The sequence below is a fragment of the Oncorhynchus mykiss genome, chromosome 5 (assembly GCF_013265735.2).
Source record: "Oncorhynchus mykiss isolate Arlee chromosome 5, USDA_OmykA_1.1, whole genome shotgun sequence".
Classification (NCBI taxonomy): Eukaryota; Metazoa; Chordata; class Actinopteri; order Salmoniformes; family Salmonidae; genus Oncorhynchus; species Oncorhynchus mykiss.
In genome coordinates, this window is record NC_048569.1 from 93149327 (window position 1) to 93170342 (window position 21016).

The following is a 21016-nucleotide window of genomic DNA, read 5'->3' on the forward strand; positions in this document are numbered from 1 at the left end:
CAAAAACACAACACAACGAGAAACCTAAGACAACAACACAGCATGGCAGCAACACAACATGGCAGCAACACAACATGGCAGCAACACAACATGGCAGCAACACAACATGGCAGCAACACAACATGGCAGCAGCACAACATGGCAGCAGCACAACATGGCAGCAACACAACATGGCAGCAACACAACATGGCAGCAACACAACATGGCAGCAGCACAACATGGCAGCAACACAACATGGCAGCAGCACAACATGGCAGCAACACAACATGGCAGCAACACAACATGGCAGCAGCACAACATGGCAGCAGCACAACATGGCAGCAACACAACATGGCAGCAGCACAACATGGCAGCAGCACAACATGGCAGCAGCACAACATGGCAGTAACACAACATGTCAGCAGCACAACATGGCAGCAGCACAACATGGCAGCAACACAACATGGCAGCAGCACAACATGGCAGCAACACAACATGGCAGCAACACAACATGGCAGCAACACAACATGGCAGCAACACAACATGACAACAACAACATGGCAGCAACACAACATGGTAGCAGTACAAAACATGGTACAAACATTATTGGGTACAGACAACAGCGCAAAGGGCAAGAAGATAGAGACAACAATACATCACACAAAGCAGCCACAACTGTCAGTAAGATTGATTGAGTATTTGAATTAAGAGATTGAGATAAAACTGTTCGGTTTGAGTGTTTGTTGCAGCTCGTTCCAGTCGCTAACTGCAGCAAACTGAAAAGACGAGTGACCCAGGGATGTGTGTTCTTTGGGGACCTTTAACAGAATGTGACTGTCCGAACGGGTGTTGTATGTGGAAGATGAGGGCTGCAGTAGGTATCTCAGATAAGGGGGGGGGGCCTAAGTGGGTTTTATAAATCAGCATCAACCAGTGTGTCTTGCGACGGGATACCGAGCAGAAATTACAATAAGAAGCATTTTAGATCTGAGAGATTTCTTAATACGTTTTATATTTATTTCATGCAGGAAAAAAGGCAGAACACTGCTCCTCCCCCCTCTTCTCCGAGCAGAGCAGGCCCGTTGCCCTAGAGACTCCCGACTCCACACAGACACCGCGTGTACACATGCTGCTCCAGACCCACTACTGTTCTTCCTTCACACAAGCGTGCGTCAAAACTTTGTTCATTTGCATAAATGTCTGTCGTCCACATTCGCTTTTAAAAATGTCCAAACTCACCAAAAATGACATGACATTCGGTAGCTCCTACCTATATATGTATAACTGTCTTGGCAATTCCTTTATTTTCGTTTGTGCTCGTTAGCATATGTAGCTAGCAGCCTCTGTGGAAATTCACTATTGCTTGTGCTCATTTTGTTAGCATTTTTTTTGTTTTTTTTGTTTATTTAACTAGGTAAGTCAGGTGAGAACAAATTCTTATTTTCAATGACGGCCTAGGAACAGTGGGTTAACTGCCTTGTTCAGGTGCAGAATGACAGATTTGTACCTTGTCAGCTCGGGGATTCGATCTTGCAACCTTTCGGTTACTAGTCCAATGCTCAAACCACTAGGCTACCTGCCGCCCCAATGAGAGAAGGACGGTAGGAACATCTGGATACAGCCCAACCCTGACATACCAATGCTGCTAGACAGTTTTATCAGACAGCCTTGGTTCTGATATATGAAATATGATGTGGTGTGAAAATCCCCAAAGCTGGCCCCCTGTCATCATCAGCTGGCCTCATTTCAGATGGGTAAAGAGAGATGTGGGTGAGATTCCATTAGCCTGCCCTCTCTATCCCTCGCTCTCTGGGGACGCGGTGGTGGCCCTCGCCCCCCCGAGTGAGAGTGACCAGCGCCATTCACAACTCCAACCTGTCACAGAGCGGAATGTGGCGGCATTCATTCTGCTTGACTTGAGATCAGACACGCAGCAAATTCCTCTCCAGAAGCCGCTGTGTCTCCGCGATTCCATCAAGGCGTTCCTGGGGGACAAAAGGCATTAAGCTCATGCTTTGCCCCCCCTCAAGTGGACCAATGATTGAGCAATGCATCACACCCCAGTGAATTAGGGTGACCCCCCTCGTGCCAATACAAACTCCCCATCCCCTCCGCACACCCCTAGCACGACGCTGTGGCAAGCAGTAGCAGTGTAGTCGCCTGGGCCTGGTGGATGGAATAGCAGTGGTATAGAATAGAGGCTCAGTGCAGAGGGCTGCTAAAGCCTGGGGGAACAATACACACACATAACTACTGTTCACATTCCTGGGGCCATGAATAGGCTGCGCGGAGGGAGACAGGGGGAGAGAACGAAAAGGAGGTAGGCTTGAGAGGGGGGAGGAGGTGGTCCTGGGAGAGTAGAGTGAGTGAGTGAGTGAGTGAGTTTGCCCATTTATTTGTCCAGGCTCCACCCAGATACAGACACTCCCTCACTGACAGACTGCAGTCAGTGACAGAACATGTGTTTCTTTAGTGAGAGACCATGCATCACTTTCCTTAAAAAAAAGCCTCAAGAGAGGTAGACATTTTTTTTTAACAACAAACACTGAGCTATTTCAGGTTGTTATAAGTGTCAATGTTCTAGTCAGCCATTTTGAACTCCTGAGGAATGCAGATCGTTTGTGAATAATTAGGCTGATTTAGTCTATTCTCTCTGTCATCACCTCAGAGCTGTCAAGGCTCCTTCAAAACCACTAGCTATTCTCTGGCTCCTCACACGGCAGAGTTATTTCCTCTCTCTAGCTTGCAACAGAAGACAGGCGCAGAGTGCACAATGTGAATCGTTGGCTCACTATAAACAGTTTATAACAAGTTATAAACAGACCAAACAAGTTATCAAATCTCACACCATCCCGCCATGTATCTTAACTAAAATGGTGTCATCATATTGGGGATAAATTGTTGTCTATTTTGTAAGGTACTGCGGCTGCCATTCTGGCTCATTGGCCCAGTCAGACAGGAAGTCAAGTGGAAAGGAGGCAATCCGTTTGTTCCTCGGCTGTGCGTGCGCCTTTGAAGTGAGTGAGTCATGTTTATTGTTTTGACTTTGTCAGAGCCCAGAGAGCCTTATGAGTCCCCTACAGCCAGTACCTCCCCCCTTCCCCCCCTCTCCAAACAATGACCATCTTCATATCCTGTGGACGCGCCATTTCTTTCAACTGCTTATTGGACGGGGGGGACGAGAGTGTACATGTTGGGATGGAAAGAGAGCGAGCGAGAGCGGGGTCGGAGCGAGAGAGAAAGAGCGAGAGAGAGAGAAAGGGAAAAGAGAGAGAGAGAGAAAGGGAAAAGAGCAAGAGAGAGAGAGGGGAAAGAGCAAGAGAGAGGGGAAAGAGCAAGAGAGAGGGGAAAGAGCGAGAGAGAGAGAAAGGGAAGAGAGAGAGAGAAAGGGAAAAGAGCAAGAGAGAGGGGAAAGAGCAAGAGAGAGAGAGCGGGAAAAGAGCGAGAGAGAGAGAGGGGAAAGAGCGAGAGAGAGAGGGGAAAGAGCAAGAGAGAGGGGAAAAGAGCAAGAGAGAGAGAGAGGGAAAAGAGCAAGAGAGAGAGAGCGGGAAGAGAGAGAGCGGGAAAAGAGAGAGAGAGAGAGAGAGAGAGAGAGAGAGGAGAGAGAAAAGAGCGAGAGAGAGAGAGCGGGAAAAGAGCAAGAGAGAGAGAGAGCGGGAAAAGAGAGAGCGGGAAAAGAGAGAGAGAGAGAGAGAGAGAGAGAGGAAAGAGCGAGAGAGAGAGAAAGAGAGCGAGAGAGAAAGAGAGCGAGAGAGACAGAGAGAGCGGGAAAAGAGAGAGAGAGAGAGAGCGGGAAAAGAGAGAGAGAGAGAGAGAGAGAGCGGGAAAAGAGAGAGAGAGAGAGAGAGAGAGAGGAAAGAGCGAGAGAGAGAGAAAGAGAGCGAGAGAGAAAGAGAGCGAGAGAGAAAGAGAGCGAGAGAGAGAGAGAGAGAGAGAGCGAGAGAGAAAGAGCGAGAGAGAGAGAGAGAGAGAGAGAGCGAGAGAGAAAGAGAGCGAGAGAGAGAGAGGTGTGTGGAGAAGAAGCAGAACATCTCTGATGAAGGGTTACAGCTGCCTTCCATTAAGAGGCGTCCTGGTTAAGGTCACACACCACTTGCGTAGAACTCAACTCTCAGTATCAGATGATATATTTCAGATCGGAGTATTTTTTGTTTGCCAACAAACACATGTTTTTAATATCTCAGTGTGCAGTAATCTAAATCACAGCTGAATCTCAGTACATATACATACATCCTGTGACATAGAAGATAGATCTGATCAAGTCAACTCCACAACTCAAGAGAGCGAGAGAGAAGAGCGAGAGAGAAGAGCGAGAGAGAAGAGCGAGAGAGAAGAGCGAGAGAGGGGAAATTAGCAGGACAGACTAACTGTAAAGAAAGGGGAAACAAGTCCTGGGGAGGGAGCATGCCCCTCATTCTCACACGCAGGTTCCGGCTGGCTCTGTGTCTGGCCCTTGGCCCATAAATAACAGGGCTGTTTCTATGGATTTGGGGGGGGGGGCACAGGAGAGAGAGCTGTGTCCTCAGCTGTTGTGTGGAGGAGACAGGAAGGGAGCTACAAAAGTCTGTCGACCTCATTGAGATTATACTACATTCACACACACAGCTTTGTGCTGGCAGTCTACATTCCTCTCTTTCCCTCTGTAATTCATGCACTCTCTTTCCATCTCTGTTGTGGCTCACTTCCTTACTAATGTCTCTCTTTTTCCATCTCTGTTGTGGCTCACTTCCTTACTAATGTCTCACTTTCTTACTAATGTCTCACTTCCTTACTAATGTCTCACTCTTGCCCTCTCTGTTGTGGCTCACCTCCTTACTAATGTCTCACTTCCTTACTAATGTCTCACTCTTGCCCTCTCTGTTGTGGCTCACCTCCTTACTGTCTCACTCTTCCCCTCTCTGTTGTGGCTCACCTCCTTACTAATGTCTCACTCTTCCCCTCTCTGTTGTGGCTCACTTCCTTACTAATGTCTCACTCTTGCGGCTCACTTCCTTACTAATGTCTTACTCTTCCCCTCTCTGTTGTGGCTCACCTCCTTACTAATGTCTCACTCTTCCCTTCTCTGTTGTGACTCACTTCCTTACTAATGTCTCACTCTTCCCATCTCTGTTGTGGCTCACTTCCTAACTAATGTCTCACTCTTGCGGCTCACTTCCTTACTAATGTCTCACTCTTCCCCTCTCTGTTGTGGCTCACTTCCTTACTAATGTCTCACTCTTGCGGCTCACTTCCTTACTAATGTCTCACTCTTCCCCTCTCTGTTGTGGCTCACTTCCTTACTAATGTCTCACTCTTGCCCTCTCTGTTGTGGCTCACTTCCTTACTAATGTCTCACTCTTGCGGCTCACTTCCTTACTAATGTCTCACTCTTGCGGCTCACTTCCTTAATGTCTCACTCTTCCCCTCTCTGTTGTGGCTCACTTCCTTACTAATGTCTCACTCTTGCCCCCTCTGTTGTGGCTCACTTCCTTACTAATGTCTCACTCTTGCGGCTCACATCCTTACTAATGTCTCACTCTTTTTCCATCTCTGTTGTGGCTCACATCCTTACTAATGTCTCACTCTTTTTCCATCTCTGTTGTGGCTCACTTCCTTACTAATGTCTCACTCTTGCGGCTCACATCCTTACTAATGTCTCACTCTTTTTCCATCTCTGTTGTGGCTCACTTCCTTACTAATGTCTCACTCTTTTTCCATCTCTGTTGTGGCTCACTTCCTTACTAATGTCTCACTCTTTTTCCATCTCTGTTGTGGCTCACTTCCTTACTAATGTCTCACTCTTTTTCCATCTCTGTTGTGGCTCACCTCCTTACTAATGTCTCACTTCCTTACTAATGTCTCACTTCCTTACTAATGTCTCACTCTTGCCCTCTCTGTTGTGGCTCACCTCCTTACTAATGTCTCACTTCCTTACTAATGTCTCACTCTTGCCCTCTCTGTTGTGGCTCACTTCCTTACTAATGTCTCACTCTTGCCCTCTCTGTTGTGGCTCACTTCCTTACTAATGTCTCACTCTTCCCCTCTCTGTTGTGGCTCACCTCCTTACTAATGTCTCACTCTTCCCCTCTCTGTTGTGGCTCACTTCCTTACTAATGTCTCACTCTTGCCCTCTCTGTTGTGGCTCACCTCCTTACTAAATCACTCAAACGCCTGTCACTGTAGTTCTCACACATATAAAGTATCACAACCGGTGGATAAAAACAAGCGATATTGTCATGAATACTTTTAGCTAACATCTTGAGCGCCTTGCTCTTGGCTATAACACTTCCAACCTCCAGTTAAACTGCAGTAAGGAAACATATGTTCACTTGGTCTGTATGTCCTCTTTGTGTTAGGACTCAATATGAAGGACTAACTAAACTACAGCCTTCTCCTCCGCTCTGCATTATTTGGCTGTTGCAAAGCGGCCATTTTGTTGTCCTGCTAAAAAAAGGGTTCAACGCGGTCTGCGCAAAACGGAGCTGACGGTGGTCCGTTCGCGTCACGTTCCCAAAACGTCTGCCGCACAAAACACAAACTGACCTCCGTCGGCTCCGTATGCGTTAGACTGGGTAGACTTCAAAGCAAACCCAAGCCGTTCCTGTTCCTTTAAAGCCGAGAGGCCTGGACCTGTGGAGGATCTCTCTCTCTCTCTCTCTCTATCCCTGAGCTGAGACTGTTTCTTCTCTGAGCTCCAGCTCAGTAACCTCTGCTCAGATTCAGGGCCAGAGACAGAAACAAACCGGGGCCACAAACTCCGCTGGTTTTAAATTCAGCCCACATGACATTTCCTTCAACTTTAATTGCGTTCAATACAATGTATATCTATCTATCTGTAAGTCACGCAAGGCCAAAGTGCTGTGCAGCTCTCTGGAGCTACAAAGCCCTTCTTGTCCAAGAATAACCCCCATCAGCAGGAGAGGAGAGGGGAGCGGCCCAAACGCCCGGCCGGCCAAACAAGCAGGTCTTCATGCTCGTCCAACTTACATATTGGGACAGGAAGTGGATCGAGCGTGTCCGCAGAGCCCAGGCCAGGCCTCAGCCAGGGCCATACAGAGCTGGCCTCCAGACTACACACAGAGCTGGCCTCCAGACTACACACAGAGCTGGCCTCCAGACTACACACAGAGCTGGCCTCCAGACTACACACAGAGCTGGCCTCCAGACTACACACAGAGCTGGCCTCCAGACTACACACAGAGCTGGCCTCCAGACTACACACAGAGCTGGCCTCCAGACTACACACAGAGCTGGCCTCCAGACTAGAAAGACGAGGCAGAGGGATCCAGCAGCATGTCTGCCTGTTTGCTTGGCTATCTGCTAACCGCCTGGCTGATTGATTGGCTAACTGGCTGGCTGACTGACTGGCTGCTTGGCTACCAGGCTTGACCAACATCTGTTCTGGCTGTTCCACAGCCACTTCAGATCTATCTGTGTTGCAGACGTCGACATGCCTGTTAATTTGCAGCAGTACAGGCTATTGTTTTGGAATGTCTATTCCCTCACTCTGCGTGTGTACGACTCCCTAACCATTCCCCCTCCTCCTCCTCCCCCTCCTCCCCCCTTCCACCCTTTTGCCTAGAACAGACTGAGGCAGCAGAGAGCGAAAGAGGGAGAAAGGTAGAGAGAGCCTCATGGCCCCTGGCTTTGGGCCTCTACCTCCAGCCGAGTCTATGGGAGCAAAAGGGAGGAGGAGCAAGAGGGAGGAGGAGGGCGACTTAAATTTTTCCAAAACAACAGTTCAAGCAGTGACCAACGAGACAGCCGATTGGCTGCCTGTGCCTGGCACATGTAATATGTCACAGCTAGGTGGCTCATAGCATATGGAGACCCAGTGAAACTGACCTCCAGGTTAGTACACTAAAGGTTACAGACAAACAAAAGGCACTGGTGGCTGGGATGGACCGAGGTGCAGGAAACCAAAGACACGACAATCAACTGAACTCTACCTGGCTGCCTCAGTTTGGGTCTTGATAGTGACAAATACTGCCAAAATATCAGTCACTCTTCTGCCATTGGTAAGGAGTGCCCCTGTCCCAAGCCATAGAATGGCTAGCACAACACATTCCAAAACAATGACAACAAAGAATCCAAATTAGAACGTTATTGTCATGGAACATGTTGTGCCAACATGGATGACAGTGTTCGGAGAATATCTGCGAGTGTGCTCCGACTCGGTCATGCTCTTAGGATCTAGCCGTACCCTTCGTGAAAACAAATCGACATCAGCCAACCAGCCTTTTTACCAACAGACTGCTGGTCTGGTCCTAATTTCAGGCCCTAAAAACTCATACCATCCCAGGTTGAAGATAAACATTTAGGATTCTAATATCCCAGAATTGTTTGCATAAACGAGGAAGAACTCTAAACTAAGGGACCAGCGATGTTGCTCAGCAATGGCACTGGTTCCATGAATCTGTTTATTTTCTAAAGCTTCCACGTGGTATCATTACATTGTGTTAACCTGGGTATCTTTGACCTAGTACCAATACCGATGACCTCTAACCTCAACAGCCACTTCCACTCCTCGACCCTGCCTTCCTGGTAGAACCCCCACCACCATCCATCCACCTACCGCTTAACTGCCAGTCCAGCTTACAGGTGCAGAACAGACCTCACCCTGCCCATGTAGACCTACCTGAACATCCTCCCAGGACAGCCCTGGGAGAGCCCCACCCAGCCACCATTACACCCCCAGGCAAAGTTCAGCCTTTAGTTAACACTTTGCAATTGCCCCCCACACACACACCCCACCCAGTCTCGCTCTCTCAGACTGAGCCACTAATAGTAAACTATTAAAAGAACTGAATAAACCTTTCAAATCACATCATCGTCCATCTTAGTGGTTTGCACCTGGTAGCTGGTCAGGTGAGTAGAACTTTTAATGAGCTGGTTGGTCTACTCCAAGCAGTGGCTCGGAGTCTGTCCCTGTGGGTCCGTCCATACATGATAGTGTGTATAAAAACACACACACACACACACACTTCTGGCAACAACTTCTCAGCCGGAACCTAAAAACTGCAATATATAAAATACTTCTTGGGAGACCTGACCAAAATAGAAATATGAGTTATAGATCTGTCACTCATCGAAAGCAAGTCTAAGAATCGCTAAGATATCTTACGTTCTATTGCTTCCTGTTATCATGTTTCGTTTTGACATCTTTTATTTTGGGTTTTGTACACCAGCTTCAGACAGCTGAAAATGTCATTTTGGGGGGGGGGGGTTATGTAAAATATATTTCACAGGGGTTTAGATGGTACAATTATTCCCTACAATACACTTGCTCGTTTTGTCACAAACTGAAACTAGGCGACCTTCTAGAATTTTGGCAACCAGGAAATCGCAGAACACACCTTTAAGAAGGCAGAACACTACAGGCTACATACTCTCGTTGCTGATTGGTCAAACCAATCACAACATGGCTGATATTAGTTATGCATTCGTATTGGTAGTGCTCCTATGAATTTCAGCTACACCAAATTCCATTTACAACAGATTTACAGCAGATTAATGTGCTTCTGTTTGAAGCTCTTTGAAGACACTGCACCCATCATTAAATGGCAAACTCAGGCTTAATTACAGACTACACTTATTCCCAATTATTTTGTAAGAACAAAACAAAAAAACACTATCCAAAACATTGAGGAATTCCCTAGTAAGAGCAGACACTCTGGTATGCAGTGAGACAGCCTTGTGATTGAGGCAGGCACACACACAGCCTTGAGTATGCAGACCAGATGAAAGCACTAGGAGATGCTCAGAGCCATGGCGTAAACAAGACAGCAGCCATGCTGGGGTCCATGTTTGTACATAAAGGGCTCCAAGCAGTAGAACTCAAGATAAAAGACAGGATTAAATACGGGCCGTGGAACGTCCGATTGAGCCGACATCTGCAGCATTGGCGTAGTACCAGTGCCTTTAACACGGGTCATAACCGAAGAGGGGGCAAACAGATTGAACCCTGGCCGAAGTCTCACCATCGTTCTCTCCCGTCTTGACTTTCACCTCTGCCTCAATGTACCAGGACAGACTGTTCAAATCTCAGTCCCACCCCCAAACCCCTGTGCTAACTCAACCCAACAGAGAGAGAGAGAGAGAGAGAGAGAGGGAGAGATTGGTTCAGCTAAACGCTGAATGACTTCTGCTCGTCTCTCAGCATCAATCGGGGGCAGCAGGGTAGCCTAGTGGTTAGAACGTTGGACTAGTAACCGAGCTGACAAGGTACAAATCTGTCGTTCTGCCCCTGAACAAGGCAGTTAACCCACGGTTCCTAGGCCGTCATTGAAAATAAGAATTTGTTCTTAACCGACTTGCCTAGTTAAAATATAGGGTAAATAAAATCACCTCTCGTCTAGTCCAGAGTCCAGTGAGGACACAGCCACCCACGCTGATCTCCCTCTCTCTGTTATCACTATCATTTACACTATCACTTCTATCGCTCGCACGATCATTCTGTCACACAGACCATTATCAGTCCCGTTACAGTAAGTTACTCTACTGTAAACCCACCCGAGGCACCGCTATATCAAGCCAGCGAGGCAACTCTTCCTCAGACCAGCTTGGGAACGCACGGTTAGGGGCTGGAACACTGTGGTTGGGGTGTAGAGTGGATGTCTATGAAGGGTCTCAGTCCACGGTAATGGGCTCCTGTTGCAGTGGCAGTGGGATGCGTTTGGACACGTTTCAATTGAGAGAAAATGGGAAAAGTGGGAGAGGTTGAGCGGGTGACACAATGCGTTAGTTTTACAGTTACCACCGGATTAAACTGGACCGTGCCGCTCATTTAGCTCTGTTCACTGTCAATTGCACTAAGTACTAAATTCAATTGTGTCAGCTGTCGCGACATGCATTGTTTTCACAAGTGTGCGGGTGGGTGGGGAATGGGGGGAGGATAATAGATTAAATCATTGACTTGTGGAAACACACACACACACACACACACACACACTGGGTGGACGTGAGAGAAGCACAAGACAGTAAGGATGTGTGACCTATGACCGGGGGCTACTGTCATCATGCAGGATTTCCTGCAGAGCCAAATGGCAGGACTCTAAAACCCGAGGTCCTATTCATTTGACGTTTACACACATTGTATCCCATCCTTTTTTGGGGGGGGGGGGCATTCTAATGTAAAGTCAAATTCCTGGAATAGAACACTGAAAAAAAAGTTCTGAAAAAAAAAATAAAAAAATATGCCTCAAAAGAGCTTCAAAAGGCAGACAGGAGAGAAGATGGAGAGGCAGTGGCCTCCTTAACAAAGAGCTCAGAGTGAAACTTGCAGATCCAGCAGCCCCGGGCCAGCCAGGCAGACTTTGTTTTCCTGCCTGGTTAATTGCAGGGTGCGGTGGGGCTGGGGCTCCCAGCTTTGTTGCTGGTGACGGAGCCAACTGTGAAAACCTCTGCAGGAGCAGGCATGTTCACACCCCCGGTTGGGACCGAGAGAGAGGAGACACCTCCTGGAGCCTGGGGTTAGACTGCAGGCATTCCCTCCCTCTCCTACCCCTCTCCGCAGCTCCTACCCTTCTCTTCAGCTGCCAAAAAACAGCCTCAGCCGCTCCTTCTTTCCCTGCCTCCTCCCTCTCTTTCCCTGCCTCCTCCCCTCTCTTTCCCTGCCTCCTCCCCTCTCTTTCCCTGCCTCCTCCCCTCTCTTTCCCTGCCTCCTCCCCTCTCTTTCCCTGCCTCCTCCCCTCTCTTTTCACACCCTTCTCTTTCTCCCTGTTGTTTTCACCCTCCTTCCTCCCACTTGTCCAACCCCCTCACCTCGCTGTGTTTTTCCCTCACCCATCTAGCTAATGAACAGCCAGACCTCCTGATCAGTGCTCCCTCTGTTGTGTGGTAGTTCTCCTGACGGTCAGTCAGGATGCAGCCAGCCAGCCAGCCAGCCAGAACAGGCCAAACCTCTCTTTTTTAAGTTTAACTAGGCAAGTCAGTTAAGAACAAAATCCTATTTACAATGACGGCCTACACGGGCCAAACCCGAACGACACTGGGCCAATTGCGCGCCGCACTATGGGACTCCCAATCACGGCCAGTTGTGATACAGCTTGGAATCGAACCAGGGTGTCTGTAGTGACGCCTCTAGCACTGACATACAGTGCCTTAGACCGATGCGCCCACTCAGGAGCCCCGAGCTCTCTGCTTTACTTTTCAGCCCAATGGCTGCCTGTTTCCTGGGGAACACCCCCTCTGACAGCATTGTTATTCATAGTTTTACCTGGTCAGTTGGTGTTTAGCATGCTAGTAGATACACATAGACTTCGTCATTACGCTAAAGCTACTTAGCATTGGCTTTTTTTATTCATAGTTTTACCTGGTCAGTTGGTGTTTAGCATGCTAGTAGATACCCATAGACTTCGTCATTATGCTAAAGCTACTTAGCATTGGCTTTGTGAATCTACCTCCAGTTTCCTTCATATTGGACACAGACATAAATGGTATCCACTGGTTCAGGGTTAGGCAACCCTGTCCCATGTACTGCAAGCTTTTGTTCCAACTAGGCACCATGCCTGACCAACTGAGATAATTAATCAGTTCAGTGATTGTCTGCGGCACTCCAGGACCAGGGTTGCCTACCCTGTACTAGTTCATCTGACTCTGGTGGTGAAGTAGATAAAGGGGACACTGCCTAAATCCCCAAGTATCCCTTTAAGTTCATGTTAAAACGGATACCGATTACTTTTGGAGACAATGGGCACCGGGCTGTTGATACTGTACTGTTGAGTAATCTGGGAACAGAGGCTCAGTGTGTGAAAAAGGGTGTGTGAAGTGAATGTGTATGTTTTAGCACAGGGGCCCCCCTCTGCTGCCCCTGAGGCTGAACGGAGAGTAAACCCAGGGTGTGTTTTCTCACACCTTCTGTAATAACTATCCTTTTGGAGGACACCCTGCTGAGCTGACCCCTACCACACACACACACACACTTCTGCCTTGGGTCAGGTAGCCATGGTGACCCCTACCACACACACACACTTCTGCCTTGGGTCAGGTAGCCATGGTGACCCCTACCACACACACACTTCTGCCTTGGGTCAGGTAGCCATGGTGACCCCTGGGCCAGGGAAGAATGGGTCTGCCTGTTCGTCTAGTTCTTCACAGAGTGAAGAGTCGCAACACTCATTAGCATTGAGACTGACGGGTGTCTCCATCAGGAGAGATCGGGAGATACGAGCCAGCAGCACTGATAAGGTAATCACTTTCTTATCAAGGTGATCACAGGTAGGTGTGTGTGTTTAAAACAGGTGACAGAACAGAGCCTCTTCATTGATTTAAACACTGATATTTTCAGTCACACACACACTTCGGTACAACGTGGGCATGTGCTGAGGTGAGAGATGAAAGGTCAGCGTGACACCTCAGTGTGAAAGACATCTATCTGCTGTTATTGTGTCTTGTCCCTGTGCATGGGTGAGGATAAGACACAGAAGATAACAGCCATTGTGGTTTAACCGGCTGGGGCTCAGAGAACGAAACCAAAGACAACTTCACTGCTGTTGCAAAACACACTAGACTAGAGGGGGTCTGTTATCACGTTGCCCATGGAGATTCGTCCCTGATTGAAATGGCAAAACTTTCCATTGAGTGTTTTAAGAGGTTTTCATGTTATTATACGGCCTAGCACAAAACATTGAATAATTTTGGAAATAAGATTAATCTAAAACAAAAGCATTGGGGCCTTCGTGAAAAGTTTGACACAGAGCATTAGGGGGCCACTGCAAGCACAGACAGGTACGACTCACATAAATGACTTGATGCTAGCTACAGGCCGTTATATATTAGGTTAGACCTGTGTGAATAAGGGGATGGCATTATTATTTAATTATTTAATTAATTATTATTTAAGCTGACAGAGCCAAACAAAGACAAAAAATAGTGTATTCTGTCAAATTTGCCACATAGGTGTTCAAATGGGCCAATCGTTCAGCACAGTGATCTGAAGCTTTTACGGTTACACTGATTTTTCACAGTCCACTTTATAAGTCTATCATTTCAGATGAACCGATGTTTTACACCGACTGAACTTCAGATCTGTGGTGCTGTAAGGATTATGGAGTTTTGATTTATTGAAAGGACTGGGGACTTTACCGTGTGTGTTTTCTGTGGAATAAACAACAACAACAAAACTTACTTGAGAAAGTACTTCTGTCCGTTGGACGTGTAGGCCATCTCCCATCCAGGGGGCAGGGGCAACTCTTCGGCAACATCGAAAGACTGGTGGCGGATGTGCGAGTGATGTACCGGGCTTGGAGTTGGGTTGGCTCCCAATCCAATCTGTAAAGTTGCGGGCGAGGAATGTGACCGTACGTGTTGTACGGTGAGCCTGGGCGGGTGACTGCCCGAATCAGTGCTAGACTGTCGGGAGTGAGATCCAGAATCTGGCTCCTTGAAAAAAGAGTCGGGTAACATTTTTTTCCTCCATGAACTGGGTTTCGGGTTCATAACCGAATTAAAAAGCGCCTCGAGATCCGTATCCGAGTCCTGCGCGACATGGATAACTTGTTGTCCTGGCATTGGCTGAAGTGGGTTGCTCATTTTGTCTTAGTGTAAAAGGTAGAGCAATACAGAAAATATAAAAACGATTTAAAGTTGAGGCTTTAAACAAATATCAAACGTTGAGCCTTCTGAAGTAGGCCTAGGCTACTCTCAGGCAAACTTTTATAAACCCTCTGTGTGGACAAAAAGAGTTCACCTTTCTGCCGTCAAACTCGCAATAAAACTATTCTATTAGAGTAAGATAGAGAACAACTAAATGTGTCCCTACATGAGAAAAGTAATTTTAAATGTAGCTACTTTCCCTTTGCTCCGGTCAGTTCGGTAGATCTTGTTGCTCCTGTCCCAAAGTTTGTAAACTCAACTTTTCTACGACGCCTGTGTCAGCAGTCGCTCATGAATTATGCATGACCTCCGGCGCTCGAGGGGTTGCACCGTTTCAGGATTACTAAACAAATATCTCTCAATTTACAAACTATTGATGGCGGGTGTAACAATGACGCAAATGTTGAAATAGTTCAAACTCAACGCCACAAAGTTGCGGAATAGAGTTGTTGCGAGATGGTTTTTGTAATAAATCACAGCTGCTTCTTTCCGTTTGGAGACGGCCCTGTGTTCTGCTCTAAACTAGTTATTTACTGAAATATAACAATTTAAGTAAAGTTAATCTAAAAATATCGACTGGATGTTTGTGTTTTGAATGTTCTGTAGAAGATAATGACTTTTTTTGGTGGAAAAAGAACAGCCGTGAAATCGTTTTGAATGTAGCCTTACGGTTTGTCACACAACACCCCCAGTGTGGGTGTGAAAACATTAGCCTACCCATCTGTTGAATAACCATTTGAAATTTGAGCGCTTGGTGCCCCGCCCTAGATACTTTGACTGAAATAAATGTTTCTCTGTGATTTTGCCCGAGTATACATACACTATGCAGTGATCTCTTCGAAGTAGGTTTCTCATTAATTTGCCCATATATAGTAGCATGACTGATAAACCCTCCCACGCCAGTCAGATACACTACTTGTTCTTTAGTGGTCCAGTCTATGGTGTGGTGAGGGGCCTGTATTTTATAAAATGACAAATACATTGTGCTTGCAGTCATTTCATTACAATGTCAACACATTGCACTCATGGTGAATTTTATCAACACATTTTTTATTTATCTAGGTTCATTTTTATCCCCCCAAAAGTTATCTAGTTGAATTTTATCAAATGTGGGTTTTTTTTAATAAAAAATATCCACTAATGTGTTACAGGGCAAATATGCCTTTGGCTCAATTGATAAAAATGTTCAGCATTAGGGTATTGGAACGCAGCAGGTTAAATCTCTGTTTGGTGGGCTAAATTAAGCTCCATGTTCATAACGATGATAAATGGATTACAGTTTTGTTTGTTTACTTTTTAGAATAGATTCCTATGTGTTTCCCAGTTGGTGGCCCTTCGGGCTTTTAACCACTGTGTGAAACAGTAACACGGGCCACGATAAAAGTAACCAGAAGCCCTTGTACTCCACAGAGGGTGCAGCTGTCCTTTGTAATGTCAAATGCTAAGAGATGGCGTGTGCCACCCTGTAAACCAATCCCTTTGATGGACAATTACTCTGTCCTCAACAATGTACCTACCAAGCAGCCATGGACTCCTCAGTCTGGCTGGCCTTGGCCAGCTGGGGGGGGGTCTGGTCTGGGTTCACTGGTCCGTTTCCGGCCTCAGACCACCAACCCCATCATGTCATAGAAGTAGTGCACCTACAAGAATACAGTAGACTCCTCAACAGTACAGTAGAATGTTCTCAAGAGTACAGTAGAATCCTCAACAGTACAGTAGAATGTTCTCAAGAGTATAGTAGAATCTTCAAGAGTACAGTAGAATCTTCAAGAGTACAGTAGAATCTTCAAGAGTATAGTAGAATCTTCAAGAGTATAGTAGAATCTTCTGAGACCAAAAAGTCAATGATTTTCTCTGGATTGGAAGCTTTTTGGTCGAGAGGTAGGCTATGTATGGTTGACTATAGGGTGCAGAATGTTGATGTGCATTTTTATAGCCACAGCACTCACAGATACTGTACTTAGGGCGGCAGGTAGCCGAGTGGTTAGAGCATTGGACTAGTAACTGAAAGGTTGCAAGATTGAATCCCCAAGCTGACAGGGTAAATATCTGTCGTTCTGCCCCTGAACAAGGCAGTTAACCCACTGTTCCCCTGAACAAGGCAGTTAACCCACTGTTCCCCTGAACAAGGCAGTTAACCCACTGTTCCCCTGAACAAGGCAGTTAACCCACTGTTCCCCTGAACAAGGCAGTTAACCCACTGTTCCCCTGAACAAGGCAGTTACCCCACTGTTCCCCTGAACAAGGCAGTTAACCCACTGTTCCCCTGAACAAGGCAGTTAACCCACTGTTCCCCTGAACAAGGCAGTTAACCCACTGTTCCCCTGAACAAGGCAGTTACCCCACTGTTCCCCTGAACAAGGCAGTTAACCCACTGTTCCCCTGAACAAGGCAGTTAACCCACTGTTCCCCTGAACAAGGCAGTTAACCCACTGTTCCCCTGAACAAGGCAGTTAACCCACTGTTCCCCTGAACAAGGCAGTTAACCCACTGTTCCCCTGAACAAGGCAGTTAACCCACTGTTCCCCTGAACAAGGCAGTTAACCCACTGTTCCCCTGAACAAGGCAGTTAACCCACTGTTCCCCTGAACAAGGCAGTTAACCCACTGTACCTAGGCCATCATTGAAAATAAGAATGTGTTATTAACTGACTTGCCTAGTTAAATAAAGGTAAAATAAAAAAAAATTATAATACAGCCACAAGCCACCAGTCATCCTGATGTAACATTGCATGCCCAATCAAAGCCCAAACCCCAAGCTGTCTAGCGTGCCAGGAAAAGCCCCGATGAGATGGCGGGGCAGTCAGTGAACAGGGATCATATTCAACCACATAACATCGACTACATCCATAGTGGAGGCATCGTTTGAACTGAAGGTAAATAAAGAATTAGAATTATTATGTAAGAGTCAGTCTCTCATTAAAGTTCATATTCTGTTAACTCATACCCAAATAATGTCGTTGACTCGTCTTATATTCGTATTTGTTTCCAAAGCATAAATAAATCATTTAATAAAAATAAACTTTAAAAATCCCATCTCAAACTTGTATCTCAAGACAGTTTAGACAAATGTGTGCTATTTTCTCATAGAGATCGATTTCAACCTGCCTCAGTGACTGAACTGGACAATCAACAACTCGTGTGAATAGTTTTTATGACCAGTAATACGCCCACACCATTGCAACACAGAAAAGCCACTTGTAACATACTGTTCCTGCCAAAAAGTAGTAATTACAAGCATTATTATAGGTCATATTTGATCAAAAATCTGGAAACACTGGACAGTATCTTTAAAGGATTAGGATGAATTCACTCCCACAGTACTCATTCTCGTTTTTTTTTAGCTGTGCCTGCGATTCTGATTCACACACACACACGGCTCTGACTGTCGCTGAGGTAAGCTCTCTGGCGATGTGCATCTGTCTCCGAGAACAGTTGACTTTGCCAGAAGTTCAGCAGATATCTGACACAGAACCCCTTGACCCTCCATACACACACCTCCACCCAACCCGTACCCTGAGAAACACACCTGTCACTGGGTCTATCCTGACCCCTGAACTCTACAGCAGCCCCCTCAATAGTCTGGGGGTTAAGAGGTAGCTCTATGGGATACAGTCAGGGCTTACTTACTCGGGGGCTCCCGAGTGGCGCAGCAGTCTAAGGCACTGCATCTCAGTGCTAGAGGTGTCACTACAGACACCCTGGTTTGAATCCAGGCTGTATCACAACCGGCCGTGATTGGGATTCCCATAGGGCAGCGCACAATTGGCCCAGCGTTGACCGGTGTAGGCCGTCATTGTAAATAAGAATTTGTTCTTTTTTTTTTCTACTGTGTTATTGACTTGTTTATTGTTTACTCCATGTGTAACTCTGTGTTGTCTGTTCACACTGCTATGCTTTATCTTGGCCAGGCCGCAGTTGTAAATGAGAACTTGTTCTCAACTAGCCTACCTGGTTAAATAAAGGTGAAATAAAAAATAACAAAAATAAAACAATTAACTGACTTGCCTAGTTCAATAAAGGTAAAAAATAAATAAATAAAAAATCTGATATTTGACAATAGGAATTTTAGTCTTGCTGGTATGTTTAAGTTGTTTGTGTTATGTCTGTACATGCCTGCAAAAATGTTATGATCTTTCATCATCTTCTAGATTAATAATGATCATAAGTTGATTACAAGCATGTCATTGTATTATTGTTACATTGTACTGGTATGTAATATGTTATTTATAAAGGCTTTCTGAATGACTACATTCAACTGATCTAAATATGTTCTTATACACATCAGTTGTCTTTTAATGATACAATAACTTGATTTTAGTATTCAGCCTCAAATAGGGTCTGAACTGTGAAGATGGTTCCAGGAAGTGCAGTAAGTCGACGTGATTACACAGGAAGCACCTGTGTTATTGAACAACTGGGAGCTCGGAACTCGCTGACTTCCGAGTGTTCAAAACAACTGGAAACACGGGGAAAAAATTGCTCAGACTGGGAGAAAAACAAAATTGGTTTGAACAGTCATCCGAAACAGAGCCTCTTTCTAGAGCTGTGACTTTCCGACCTGAAGATCACTGACGTCGTGATTTGACCTCATATTCTTCCCAGTCGTGTGGAATACGCAGGGCATTCAGAAAGTATTCAGACCCCTTGGAATTTTTCCACATTTTTATGTTTCAGCCTTATTCTAAAATGGATTAAATAAACGTTTTCCTAAATCTAAACACAATACCACATAATGACAAAGCGAAAACAGTATTTATTTTAAAATGTTATAACATTTATTGAAAATTAAAAGAAAAACAGCAATACCTTTTTTGCGTAATTATTCAGACCCTTTGCTATGAGAGTCGAAATTGATCTCAGGTGCGTCCTGTTTCCATGGACCATCCTTGATGTTTCTACAACTTGACTAGAGTCCACCTGCCATAAATTCAATTCATTGGACATGATTTGGAAAGGCACACACCTGTCTATATAAGGTCCCACAGTTGACAGTGCATGTCAAAAACCAAGCTATGAGGTTGAAGGAATTGTCCATAGAGCTCCGAGACAGGATTGTGTCAAGGCACAGATCTGGGGGAAGGGTACCAAAACATTTCTGCAGCTTTGAAGGTCCCCAAGAACACCATCATTCTTAAATTAAATAAGTTTGGAACCACCAAGACTCTTCCTAGGGCTGGCCGCTCGGGCCAAACGGGGGGTGACCAAGAACCCAATGATCACTCTGACCCGATGGCCTGACCCGATGGCCTTCATGGTAGTGGCCAGGTGGAAGTCACTCCTTAGTAAAAGACACATGACAGCCCGCATGGAGTTTGACAAAACTGAGACCATGAGCAACAAGATTCTCTGGTCTTATGAAACCAAGATTCAACTTTTTAGCCTGAATGCCAAGTGTCACGTCTAGAGGAAACCTGGTACCATCCATACGGCGAAGCGTGGTGGTGGCTGCATCATGCTGTGGGGATGTTTTTCAGTGGCACGGACTGGGAGAGCAAAGTACAGAGAGATCTTTGATGAAAACCTGCTCCAGAGCGCTCAAGACCTCAGACTGGGGAGAATGTTCACCTTCCAACAGGACAACAACCCTAACACCTCCAGGCTGTGCAAGGGCTAATTGACCAAGGAGGAGGTGGAGTGCTGCATCATATGACCTGGCCTGCACAATCACCCAACCTAAACTCAAATTGAGATGGTTCGGGATGAGTTGAGACTGCAGTGTGAAGGAAAAGCAGACAAGTGCTCAGCATATGTGGGAACTCCTTCAAGACTGTTGGAAAAGCATTCCAGGTGAAGCTGGTTGAGAGAATGCCAAGAGTGTGCAAAGCTGTCATCAAGGCAAAGGGTGGATACTTTGAGGAATACAATATTTAGATTTGTTTAACACTGTTTTGGTTACTATATGATTCCATATGTGTTATTTCATAGTTTTTATATCTTCCCTATTATTCTACAATGTAGAAAATAGCAAAAATAAAGAAAAACCCAGGTGTGTCCAAACTGTTGAATGGTACTGCATAATTTCAGGGCAGGTGTCTGTAGTGGTTAGAGTGTTGGGCCAGTAACCAAAAGGTTGCTAGATCGAATCCCAGAGCTGACAAGGTAAAAATCTGTCGTTCTGCCCCTGAACAAGGCAGTTGTTCCACTGTTCCTGGGCCGTCATTGTAAATAAGAATTTGTTCTTAACGGTCTTCCCTAGTTGAATATAAATGCTTTCTTACATCTCCTAGATGTAGGACAGACACTTCAAAACCTTTATTCCTTATTTTTTTACTGTTTTTTTCCCACATTTCTGAATGTCTTATTCGATGCATTTCTATGGGCTATAGTAATATAGGCCAAATTCAATTTTTTTCCCTACATTGCAAGGGAGGGTAAGCTGATCCAAGATCAGTGCCTAGAGGCAAATTCTATCTGGTATGGTCTGGAGCCAAGACAGTTACAGTAACTTTCCAGCCACCATA

General features: G+C 46.0%; 1 protein-coding gene across 2 annotated transcripts in view; it reads right to left on the bottom strand.

Annotated features, from left to right (window-relative positions):
- wwtr1 (WW domain containing transcription regulator 1) overlaps positions 1-15187 on the bottom strand; it is a 64263-nt gene extending 49076 nt beyond the window's left edge. The window contains exon 1 of one of the 2 annotated variants that reach the window (XM_021604748.2): positions 14087-15187. In XM_021604748.2, the coding sequence (XP_021460423.1) occupies positions 14087-14490 (404 nt within the window). In that variant the 5' untranslated portion in view covers positions 14491-15187. The remainder of the gene's footprint in view (positions 1-14086) is intronic. The other variant, XM_021604747.2, reaches the window with a different exon arrangement.
- Positions 15188-21016: the final 5829 nt, after the last annotated feature.